Below are 12,769 nucleotides of genomic sequence, written 5' to 3'. Positions count from 1 at the left end.
TCGGCTAATTTAAAGCTCTGGTGGGATTACAACCTTTGATCACATAAATCTGACATCCCAGCGTGAAGATGTTTGTTTTTCTTTTAGAACACAAGAAAGATGCATTATTTTTTTTTCAACAGCATAGTCATATTTTATTTTTTATTTTTTTAGGGAATAAAATCATCTTTTCACAAATTAAAGGTGTAATATTACAAGAATAAAGCTGTATTTTTTTTTCTAATTCACCGTTTTTAAAATAGGACTTTCTTTCCTTGTTAAATGTTGGTTTTAATGTCAATATTGTGACTTTATTTTCACACACAAAAAATGAAGATGACAACTCTTCGTCCTAAAACAAAACATATGTGGTCCTGTAATATTTTTTCCTTGAGAAAATATGACTCACATTGACTTACTTTAACTGCCATTACGTTTCCTCAAAACATTTTTAATTCCTGTGACATTTAGGGGTACACATAGCAATATTTAAATGGAAAAAGGCAACCCAAAAAATGTACTTCCAAAATTATGTTATGTGCCCCAACCAGTCTAAATTGCAGCATTCCAATTAATTTTGCATTTGTGAAACCACAGGGAGCGGCCATTTTGCCACTTGCTGTCGACTGAAAATGACATCACAGTTAACGACCATTCACGTTTAAACTGTTTTCTGAAGCTGCGCTGTGATTGGTCGTTACCTGAGCAACTCTGATGCCATTTTCGGTCTGCAGCAAGTGGCAAAATGGCCGCCCCCTGAGATGGATAACAAACAACATATTATTGTAAAGAAAATGTATGGGTTGACTTCCATTTTTTTTTTAAATTGTTGTTAGTATTATGAGGGGGTCCATGGAAAATTTCTCCACCGTGTACCCAGTTACTTTTGCATTTGAGCAGATCTTATTATGGCAACCCAATTATTTTATGGTACCTAAACAAGACTGAGACTCATAAATTTCTAGTTTGACTGCACTTGTAAGGCACAAACGTTAGCCAGTATTGCACAGAGATCATCCAGAATTGCAACACTGGATCCCTAAAAAGGAAGACGTATCCGCCTTCCTAGGAAAATATTGCCACAACTGTGTCACAAGGAGGTGGCGAAGCAGTGTTTTGAGCTGGAATAATGGGCAGGAAGTGAGATGGTCGGCCCCCGAAGATGTCAAGGTGCCCCCTGCAAAATACGCGGCGCTTCTAACGGACCGTTTCCTACCTTGGCATCAAAAGACGAACCCGCCCAGCCTTCCACAGGTGACATCTCACCATTGGAGCTGTAACTATGGGGACACTGGGAGAAAAGGCGGACGGTGGGGCCGCCTGATGACCTCAAGCCTGTTGTGAGAAGCTTGAACGCAATTATGTGCACATTCGCACAGTGACACAGCATCATGCAATCAGATGAAAGAGACGACAGCGGCAGTACGCGACAGGGCAGAAAGTTGTTGTCACATGTCCCAAGGTGGCAAGTACACTGTGTTCTTAAGTACACACTTTTTTTTTTTTTTTTACAACTGTAAAAAGAAAGTCTCAGGTAAAAGTAGAAGTACTGATTCAACTTCTTTACCGAAAGAAAACTTAAGTAGGCCTACAGACTAAAATTCCTCACATCGTCTGTCATGACTGATGCGAATCCTGGTCAGTGATTAAACTGTATGTAGTCGATGCGGGATTGACTGTTAATGATCAAGAGTTATGGATCCCGGAAACTCAGACGCAAATAATAGTTTTGACAATTATTTATTGCTAAGTTTCAACTAGGGCTGTGCGATATGGCCAAAAAATAAAATCTCGATTTTTTGCAGTCATTCAGGACGATTACGATTTGAATCGATTTTAACCTAATAAATCCAACAAATGTTTACTTAAAGGTTTCATTTATTCAAAAAATAATTCCTGTGCAAAATGTTCAGACTGATTCTAGATCACTTTCAACATAATCTTAACTCATTCACTGCCAGTCATTATAGAAAATTTTTACATTTCCAATACTCACGTGATATTACATTCAATAATTATATATAAACCGAATCTACCAAATAACAGAATAGACTCCCTACTTTTTGTCCCGTCCCGTTCTTTTATAATTGACAGCAGAAAAATGTAGGTTTGCCAAAATACAGCCATTTTTCCCATGGACTCTGAAACTGTGTTTATTTCCTATAAAATGGGGCAATGATGTCATCTACCGGTGGTTGGGCATCAGTAAAGTTGTTTCCAAGTTTGATATTTACAGTGGAGCATGCTCAGATTCGCCCCCATTTAGCACCGCTCTAAAAAATACAATTGACAAGTATACTTGTCAAAGGCAGTGAATGTTATTAACATTCATAGTTTGTGCTTAAATACCACAATTAAGTAGTTGGTAGCTATTGTAAACATGTCTTGTCAACCACCCATTCAACATTCTGCCACTTGTGAAAAATTACAACACATAAAAACATTTGGATGTAACAGAACATAAGAACAGCAGCTTTTAATCATCCAGAAGACAAAATTCGATTTCACGATTTAGCAAATCTTCAACAATTCGATTTTTTAAGATGACGATGTATCGAATTAATTTGATTTATTGCCCAGCCCTAGTTTCAACTGAAGGTGATGTAACCGTCACCACAACATTGACATTGCTAAGAGAAGCGAGGTGCTTGCACCAGTGTCAGGGTTACCGGTTTGACATCTAATTAAACACGACACAAAAAGGAGAGAAGACACTCAGTTCAGGGCTCGCGAGGAGAGAGGGGAGGAACTGATTGACACAATTCACTCCTGCACTCTCTGAACATTCCTCTCCTCACCCTTTCTATTTATTTGGTTTTCCACGCCGCCCCTAGTTACATGTGTGTTCCAACCCTAAACAGTAAACAATTTTACTGTCAACTATAGTCTATAGAATTCCCGTTTTTAAACTTGTCATAAAAACAATGTTCACACTTTTATTTTGTCAAAACAATGTGTAGCCATAGTTGCTCAATTTGTACTTGCTACCCGTTACTTCTTTACACACTTCTGTACATCTTTGATTGTACCTCCAAGGGTGGAAAGTTGTCGATTTTGTCCGCCCGTTTGTTCCCTGCCGGTGTCATTTTTCCAAAAACAGTGACGTGGAAAAAATGCCAACTTGTACAGGCAGCATGAAAGGGTCTATTGACTCCTACTGTCCCCCAACTTCCCAGGATGGGACGTCCTTTAGGCAGCTGCAAGGCAAACGTTCCCCCGAGTGACGCCGACAGCTGCCGCTTTGAAGCCTTTTTGGTGGCGCGGAGGCGTACAAATTGAAACTGATGACTTTTTAATCCGACAACATCGCTTATTATACTCTCCCGTGAGTTTGTTCCCCACTCTTTGCGCAGGTTCGCCGAAACGAGCCCGTGTCGTCACCGCACGTGTGCCGAACGACGTTAAGGTCGTTAGCAGGCGGCAGCTGTTCAACTGCGAGAGAGCAAAAAAAAAAAGAAAATGTCTCGCTCAGGCTGCTTGTTTTTGAATATTTGGCATACGTATTAACCTCTACCTGAACCTCATCATAATCCTTTCGGATATTAATAATGCTGCTTTGATATATTTGATTGCCGAGATAGAAAACAGCAAAAATGGCTCAGTCAGACATGACGATGAGAATATTACAGGGGATAATGTTAAGAGCAACTAAACCCCCACATTTTTAGAGCAAGAATACAATACAACTGTACTCTCAATAATACTGCTTTGTGGAATAAGAATTAAACAGAATAATTTACCGATGTAAAGGGGTCGCCATTTGAGGCTGAATCGTCATCAATTTGAAGCCAACAGATGTTGATAGCGATGGATTGAAATCATTCGATCCTGTGTGCACCCGAGACTGGTCGCTTGCCTATCACAGGCACACAGACAACAAGCCGTCATACTCACAAATACAAACAATTTATAGTGTGACAGTGGACTTAACCAAATCCAAAACATTTTTTAGAATGTGGGAGGAAGCTGGAGTACATGTGGAAAATCCACACAAGCATGCGAAGTGTTGCAGCCGCCTTCATTCTCAATTCACTGAAAATGATAACAAAAACCTTACACTGGAAATCCACCACGCAGTATGGTTAGCCAAACTCAAGACCTCAAGCCTGCGAAGCAGAAGCGCTAACCACTTACCCACCAGGCTGCCCTTACAGTCTAATGAGATCCTGATGAGATTCTGATCCAGTTTCAAGTACGAAGTTAGGAGGATTCGCGGAGTTTTGGCAGTGTTCTTTCACCCCCCCTTGTTCGAACATACTCGCAAATATGTTCAAACGTACATGTAGGCTAAATGCTACAAAGTTAGCATATCTTCCTATAATGCCACGGGGTATTATTAGCGCACGCGCAAGCGAAAACAAAACCCCATTTTTTAAGCATGTGGGCCATTAGCAGACAAAAAAAAGTGTTTATTCGTAACTTTTACAATTATGTTTGCTGTGCATGATTAAGGTTCGTCATTTTTTCACTCGCGCATGCGCAAATAATACCCCGTGGCATTATGGGAAGGTATGCTAACTTCGTAGCATGTAGCCTACAAGTACGTTTGAACATATTTGAGAGTATGTTCAAACTATATTTGTGAGTATGTTCGAACGTATTTGTGAGTATGTTTGAACATACTTGGCAAGCCAAAAATGTTTCCTCCACATTGGCAGCTCTACGCTGCCGTACATTGGAAAATATTTTCAGTCTTTCAACCTTAAATTTACAAGTTTTAATCAAAATGATCACCATTTCCAGGTTTCAAAAATGGGAAACAAATCAATGCCTAGGGAGAACAATGCCAAAACGCGTTTTTGTTTTTTTTTAAACTCGGCTCGTGACCGTTTTGAACCTCTGAAAATTTGTGGGTGAAACACTGTAAAGTCATACTTTTAAAAATGTGTCTTTTTTTTTTTTTTTAATCATTTATTTTTATTTTAAAGCTTTTTCAGAGATTTTTCAGTCATTCAAAAAATATTTTTGGAAATTCAAAACAATTTTTTGAAGATTCAAACCAAATTTTCAGTCAAGTTGTATGTCATTTTCATACAAAAATAGTTTCGGAGATTCAAACCCTTATTACGAGATTTCGAGTATTATGGATTAAGTCAGTACTTGAAAGAATAATTTCCAAAAATGGCTAAAAAAAAAAAAAAAAAAAAAAAAGTTAACTCATCAATTCACCTTTTGTCACTTCCTGTTGTGTTTGTGGCCTACACACACAGGTCCATCTCACCCCGATGCCTCTTTCCTCTGCATTCTCTCAATTTTGACATCTGATGATGGTGGTCGAAGGTTCAATGGGAAGGAAAGAGGACGCCTGGGGGGGGGGGTATGTGTGCATGTGCGTGCGCCCCGCCATGAAACATGATGGCTCCCCCCGAGCCTCCGCCGCCGATGAAATGTCATCATGAGAGGGCCCCGCAGGTTTGAAGAAGAGCTCTCGCTGCAAAAAAACGCGCGTGGACCCTTTGCAATTCCCCCCAACATCGAGAGGTGGATGTTAAAAAGTGTCAAATGTTGGCTGATGTTATTGAAAAGAAGCGGCATGTAGGTCAGCGCAGGAGGCGTTCGGCAGCTCCTCTCGCTCACTCGCTGCGGTTTGATGTCACGCTGCGTTGACGGTGGCTGGAAATGAGATTTTTTTTCTCTCTCTCTTTTTTTTTTTTTTTTTTTTTTTTTCCAAGGCAGCTGTCAAAGCTTTTGTGTTTGTGTCTGCATCAAGTCAGCGAGATTACAATGTCGTCTAATGAGCCTGCCGACTCACCTCTGCGAGCTCCTGCAGCTCCTCGTTCGTCACCAGAGAAAATGGATGCCTCACTTTTTTTTTTTTTTTTTTAACTCATTCACTGCCAGCCCAGTAAAAATGGATCTTTGACGTAGGGCTGCTCGATTATGGGAAAAAATAATCATGATTATTTTGGCAAAAGTTGAAATCACGATTATTCAAACGGTTATTTATGTTTTGGCGCAAAACAAGAAATATTGGGACCGAATTTAAAAAAAATAGAAACACTATAATTAAGTTTTGGACCAAACATAATTTATAATAATATATACTTTATTTGGAGGCACGGTAGTCGAGTGGTTAGCACGTCCGCTTCCCAGTTCTGAGGTCTCCGGTTCGAGTCCAGGCTCGGACCTTCCTGGGTGGAGTTTGCATGTTCTCCCCGTGCCCGCGTGGGTCTTCTCCGGGTACTCCGGTCTCCTCCCACATTCCAAAGACATGCATGGCCGGTTAATTGGTCGCTCCGAATTGTCCCTAGGTGTGCGTGTGAGTGTGGATGGTTGTTCGTCTCTGTGTGCCCTGCGATTGGTTGGCAACCAGTCCAGGGTGTCCCCCGCCTACTGCCCAGAGCCAGCTGAGATAGGCGCCAGCAGCCCCGCGACCCTTGTGAGGAATAAGCGGTCAAGAAAATGGATGGATGGATATACTTTATTTATGTTGGCAAAAACGTGAAAGTTGGAGTGCAGCACATGCACTGTGCAGTAGGGCAATATTTTTTTATTTTTTGGTACAAAACAAGAAAATTTTTAAACATAAAAAACAAATAAAAAAACTATTAAGACAAATAATTTTCTTTTTGAAAAAGTATATTTCTGTAAGTTCCTTTTGGATGAAAAAAAAAATAAAATTAGTTATTTTAAAATATTAAAAAGGTGCAAATGTACAAATTTAAACAACACTAATCTTTTTAGTTTATGATGATGCTGATTTTGTAATTGTGGAGTGTAATAATTGAAATTATAATTGAATTTCGATTAATTGCGCAGCCCTACTTTGACGTGTATAGCTGTCAATGGCATTGAATGAATTAAGAGTGCTGCAAGAGCACGGGGGGGTCTTTTTGCCACCTCTTCGAGGGGCTGACGATGGTGCCGCATGAACCTGGTAAAGGCGCGGCAACCTCTCTGAGTGGTGTAGCTGACCAATTCCTCACATTGTCTGTCATGACTGATGCGAATCCTGGTCAGTGATTGTACTGTATGTAGTCGATGCGGGATTGACTGTTGTGTTCAAGAATTATGGATCCTGAAAACGCAGACACAAATAATAGTTTTGACAATTATTTATTGCTTAGTTTCAACTGAAGGTGATGCAACCATCACCACGACATTGATATGACTAAAGAGAACCAAGGTGGTGGGACAGAAATTGGTGCAAACTTTTCCGAATAAACAGCCAAATGAAGAGCACGAGGAATTCCAGTTGCTGATCTTGTTTGCCATAATTGACACGTTGACCTTGTTTACTTTTACTGGTGAGCTGAACTGAAGAGAACCCGTTGGTGAAAATGTAGCTTTAGACGAGGGAACTGACAAAACTGACAATCAAAGCCTCATCTTTCTTTTTTTTTTTTTTGAAAGTGCCGCCATGATGTGGCGGGGAGCTTTTTTTGTCGGAGCGGAAATAATGTGCGTGAAAGAAAGAGTTAAGTGGTGCGCTCATGCACAAATTTTCTGCGCATTAAAACGCCGGCTTGGCCTTGCCGGAAAAGGTCACGTTATTCAATAAGGCCGTGAACCAGCACGAATGAGAGGCAGCGAACGGCGCAGATAAGGCGTGTCCTCTTCATTATCCGCGATGGCTCCCGATGTTGTGTCAGGATGTGAAATGCGACTCCAGCTTGTTTGGCGTGAATGTTTTTGCAGTGCGACAACCTCGCAGGCTTGCGAGGGTGCGCGCACGTAGCGAGCGTTGGCAGTTGCGAGCTCACGTCACAAGTCAAAATGGCGGGCTTCACTCGGTGAAATGACGCTCTACGCTCATTGAAAAGCAGTGGACTTTGGATTGTTGTGATTTGATTTGTGGGGTTTATTTGGATTACAAAATGTGATGAAATGTCGTTTGACTACGATAATAATCTGCCTGGTTTGAATGCTAGTCACAGGCGAAAGCAATGCAATACGTCATTTGGTTTTTCACCGTGTTCACGAAGCGTTTGCATTGTGTTGTTCTGTGGAAATATCTGTTACGTTCTGAATTTGGATTCCAAAAGATTTTAACTCTTTATTCGAATAATATCGAGAAGCGTAGAACAAACTTGACTAGACGAGAAACAATGAGATTGCATCGGGAATCACAAGATGCCAAGCCCCCTTGGGCTGCGGAGATGCACAGAGGAACAGTGGTAATAATCCGACAGACAGCTTATATAGACCGTGATTCGATCTGATTGGTTGTGGCTAGACATGTGGGTAACAGGACTGACATGGAATTATCTGATTGGCTGTTGACCAGATAAAGAGATGAAAGACTTGACATTACATAGCTCCTAGTTGAAACTAGATGCCGGTTACATCAGTTCAAAAACAGACACTTGACAAGCAATGGCATCCTCTAATTCCGACGACGACATTCACTGTAATGGTCAGTCGTGTTTTCAACATTTTTATTCGCATGTCAGTCGGTTAAAATGCAACTCTACGTGAAACCTGTCTGTGGTGCAAAAAAAAAGGTTGCGGACTGCTGCTTTCGAGGAACTTGGCGCCATCACTGGGGTTAAAGTTTCCCATTCAGCTCTCGGAGGTTGATGATGACATGTCAAGCAAGCATGACGGGACGGTCGGCAATAAGTCTGGACCGAGCCGGAGCACCTGACTCACACGTGCGCTTCTCCCTGCCCCTCATATACCTCCCTCTAACCCCTAACCCCCCCCCCCCATCCCATCCCCCTCACCTCAGTGTCCAATTACAGCCCACTCTCGTTAGCACAGTGTCTGTCTGCAGCCTTTGAAAAGGGCAGGGCGCATGGCCGCCGCCGTCACGCAGCCGCCAAGTCCAGATCTATCAAAAGCCCAGGAAAAAGTGCCAAAAAAAGGCAAGTGCAGGCAGGCCTTCTCATTACAGAGTGCTGTCGGAGGTGAGGGGGGGACGTGACGGGCGGCCGGCGCTGACGCTGCCCGAGTGTCACGTTGTCTTTTCACGCTCTCTGTCTCCCCCTCAACAGGACCGACCTCCCGCCGGCCCACAAGCCCGCCCCGCCGCCGCCCAAGAAGAAGAACAGCGACATGAAGGGACATTTGACATCCGACGACATCCAGGTACGGCCGCCCCTTTTTTGCTCTTTTGATTTCGAAAAACGTTTCACATGAACGATTTCCATCCATCTCTTTTCGATGGTCCTCATTAAGCTCAAAGCTTCACAGGGATCATTTTTCCACGAAGACTACGGACGCCTGCGATTGGCTGGCAACCAGTCCAGGGTGTCTCCCGCCTACTGCCCAAAGCCAGCTGAGATAGGCTCCAGCACCCCCCGCAACCCCTGTGAGGAATAAGCGGTCAAGAAAATGGATGTGCCCAGTTGGTTGTTACCAGTCGAACGTGTAGCCTGCCTCTCACCCCAAAGCCAGTCGGGATAGGCTCCAGCACACCCTAAATGAGAACGCACGCTATAGAAAATGGATGGAAGTATGCAAATAAAGCGGCGCCATCCGGCGTGTTGAATTTCTCGCTCTGGAAGCCCAACGCTTGTTTTAGCATCTGCGCCTCGCGATTTCCACAGTTTGCATCATGCCCCTGTGCCACACGCGCGCCGTTAACTTGATGCAAATGCCAAGTTCAGCCGAGCGGCGAAAGTTGAAACCGCTGTCAAGCAAACAATTCCTTGTCCAACCTCAGATTCTCCCCACAAAAAAACAACAACAAAAAAACACATGAGAGTGAGAGAAGTCAAACCCTTGAGCACAGTGTAACGCTGCTACGCTCAATTCTCTTTGGAAGCACTTTGGGGCCAAACAAACAAAAAAAAAAAAAAAATTGGAGCTCCTGCATTATATTTCCAAACGTAATCCGGACTACATTTGCTTTTATGATAACATTTCAGTGCACACTCATGTAGTGCAGTTTTTGTTTCTCAATTATTACTATTACCTCATGATTTAATTTAGATAGACTGATAAAAAAAAAACAAAGGAGACTTTAAAAATGAATCATTATTTTATGATTCACGCTAGTAAGCTTAAAGTCAATATTCTTCTGTTATATGTTTTATCTAATTAAGAAATCCATTTTTGAGGTTTATTACTTCATGAGTTGACTTATTTAATTCATCCATCCATCCATTTTCTGCACCGCTTGCTCCTCACAAGGGTCGCAATTAAATAAGCAAAAATGCCATACATTCAAGATTCATTACAAATCAACTGAAATATTGCAAGCTTTTTATTATTTTAATATAGCTGATTATGGCTTACAGCATCAGAAAACGCAAATACCCTATCTCAAAATATTAGAATATTTCTTCAGACCAAGTTTAAAAAAAAAAAAAGAAGCCATAATCAGCAATATTAAAACAACAAAAGGCTTGCAATATTTCAGTTGATTTGTAATGAATCCAGAATGTATGGCATTTTTGCTTATTTAACTCTTTGACTGCCAAAAACGTTTAATCCCGATTAATAAAATCACAATGTATGTCGCCATAAACGTTAAATGACGTCAACTACGTTTTTTATTTTTTTATTTTTATTTTTTAAATCAATGGGCAGTGCAAACATCTAAGTGCAGCACTGCCTGGTCAATGGGTTGTGGAGTCAAAAACACTCACTAACCATGGCCACCAGATGGCAGCATTGTATCTCTTCAATGGGCTGCCCGTGTATCAAATTACAATGAAAGATGACGAAATCTGATGAAATAGAACGTTTTCAAGGATGACGTGAATGATAACGTTTTGATAACGTGTGGCAGTAAAAGAGTTGATTGCATTACAGAAAATGATGGACTTTATCACAATATTCTCATTTTCTGAGACAGTCCTGTATGTACAAAATGCTTTTTCCTTAACAAATGTATTTGGTGCGACTTATAATCAGGTGCGCCCTATAGTTGGGAAATTACGGTACTTCCTGTAACGCCCACCGATGTGGAAAAGGAGTCGCATTCCCATAGTGCTATCCTACAACGATCACGCTTTCTGTCCTTCTGCAGGTGGTCCATCTGGACAAAGACGAGGAGATGCAGAAGCTTCCTCTGCAGCCGCCTTATTACGACATGGCGCCCTCCGAGTCGACCCCCTTCACCGATAAGCCGGTGAGTACTTCTCCACCGAGGGCGCGTCCTCGCCCCCGCCGCCTTCGGCCAGTCGTAATTGCCGCCGGGAATGGCGAACGGGCCGCAGAATTGATTTACATCCAAGACCCCCCCCCCCCGGGGGGGCGATGACCTCCGCTCCCTGTGGTGAAAGGCGAACGGAGGCTTTACGACCAGTCGGGCCGGCGGATCCACTCGCAGCTTTAAGCACTTCAACTCTTCGTTTGCATCGGCACCTCCTGTCAGGGAGCCGGCAGATTTTTATGAGATTTTCATAAATCAAGGCCTTTAAAAAAATGCCAGCTTGCTCTTCAATCTGCCATTCAAAGTTTCTGATACAAGGCCACATCAGCGCAATTCTACAATTGCAGTTTAAAAGTGACACCCGACAAGTGCAAAGATGGTCAAATCGAAATAGTTTACATCATGTCAGAAGTTTTGGACCCGGAGATGACCCAAAATTAAGTAGTGTTGGCCGCTTCCATGTTTTGCAATTTTAATGCACCCCATTCACCACATTTGACAAATCAATCAGGAGTCAGCAATATCAAAATATTTTAATAATTTCTCATATTTCCAATATAGTGTAAAAATAAATGTAGGTTTTAGCATCATAGTAGACTCATTAAAAATTTGTTAAGAAAGTAGATGTGTTAATGACAATGGTTGTTTATCATGTGGCGAGCATTTTAAATACTTCTGAATGATAAATTCAGAAGTATAATATTGTGATTTTGAAGCATAATTAAGGCATTCATTTAGGAAAATCTATCAACATTTTTTAAGACTGGAAGTTTTTTTTTCTTTCCATTTTAGAAAATGTGTACAATATTGGATCTTTGGAAGTCGTAAGTAAATTGGCCAAGCTATAGTTATTAAAGATACTTGACTCACTGAACAGTTTTCAGGACTGAAATGTTCATATTTTGTCCAGAATGAATTTGATAACTTCATTATTTTTGATGTACAATTAATACCTTTCAAAAGTAATTTTTCTACTTGCTGTCGACTGATGATGACATCACCTGTGCTGAGGAAGTAGGTAACAGCCAATCATGGCTCACCTGATTTCTGGGTTTGGTCAGTAAAGTGAGCCATGATTGGTCGTTACCTACTTCCTCATTACAGATGATGTCATCATCAGTCGACAGCAAGTAGATTTGATTTGAAGTAAATTACTTTTTAAAGGTACTAATTTTACATGAAAATTAATGAAGTTACCACATTAATTATAGACAAAATATGAACTTTTTACGACTGAAAATGGCTCCCTTTAATGTTAATTGTTAATGCTTCACATGAGCAAAACTATTTTTGTACTCAACTTAATTGAACCAGGTATCAACAGAAATGATAATTTATGTAATTAAGTTCCTTTTGTTGAGTATAAATAATGTCAATTAAGTTCTGTTTGCCTTAATAAACCTGCAAGCTTTATGCTGACCATCAAAACTATTATCACCAGTTGTCCTCTGATATTGTGATTTACACCATAACACTCCCTTAGAGTGTCTAACAGTAACCCCCAGCAGTACCCGTTCCTTATACCTGCAGAACCCCAAAACTTCCACTGCTGGCATAGCTGGCACCACACTCCCAACCCCCGTCTCGGTTTGCACGCCGCCTCACCTCTACCCCTCCTCCAACTAATCCGCCGTAATGACTTGACGTTTGCGTGGCTGGCGCGTGAAGATAAGTGTAGCATCGTGGCGCAGAGTGTTGACCATGAAATGGCTGCCTTGTTGCATCAGGCGCTCACCACCCACCGGG

At 41.6% G+C, this 12,769-nt stretch overlaps 1 protein-coding gene across 5 annotated transcripts in view; it reads left to right on the top strand.

The window, feature by feature from the left end:
* Nucleotides 1-12,769, top strand: part of nectin1b (nectin cell adhesion molecule 1b) — a 221,268-nt gene that overhangs the window by 185,006 nt on the left and 23,493 nt on the right. For 4 of the 5 annotated variants that reach the window (XM_077494332.1, XM_077494331.1, XM_077494335.1 and 1 more), the window contains 2 exons: nucleotides 8,918-9,009; nucleotides 10,898-10,999. In XM_077494332.1, coding sequence (XP_077350458.1) covers nucleotides 8,918-9,009; nucleotides 10,898-10,999 — 194 coding nt within the window. Of the gene's footprint in view, nucleotides 1-8,915; nucleotides 9,010-10,897; nucleotides 11,000-12,769 lie in introns of all 5 variants that reach the window. The other variant, XM_077494333.1, reaches the window with a different exon arrangement.

Source organism: Festucalex cinctus, chromosome 13, assembly GCF_051991245.1.
Source record: "Festucalex cinctus isolate MCC-2025b chromosome 13, RoL_Fcin_1.0, whole genome shotgun sequence".
NCBI classification, from domain to species: domain Eukaryota; kingdom Metazoa; phylum Chordata; class Actinopteri; order Syngnathiformes; family Syngnathidae; genus Festucalex; species Festucalex cinctus.
The sequence above is the reverse complement of the archived record's forward strand: the minus strand, read 5'-3'. Positions and strand labels throughout refer to the sequence as shown.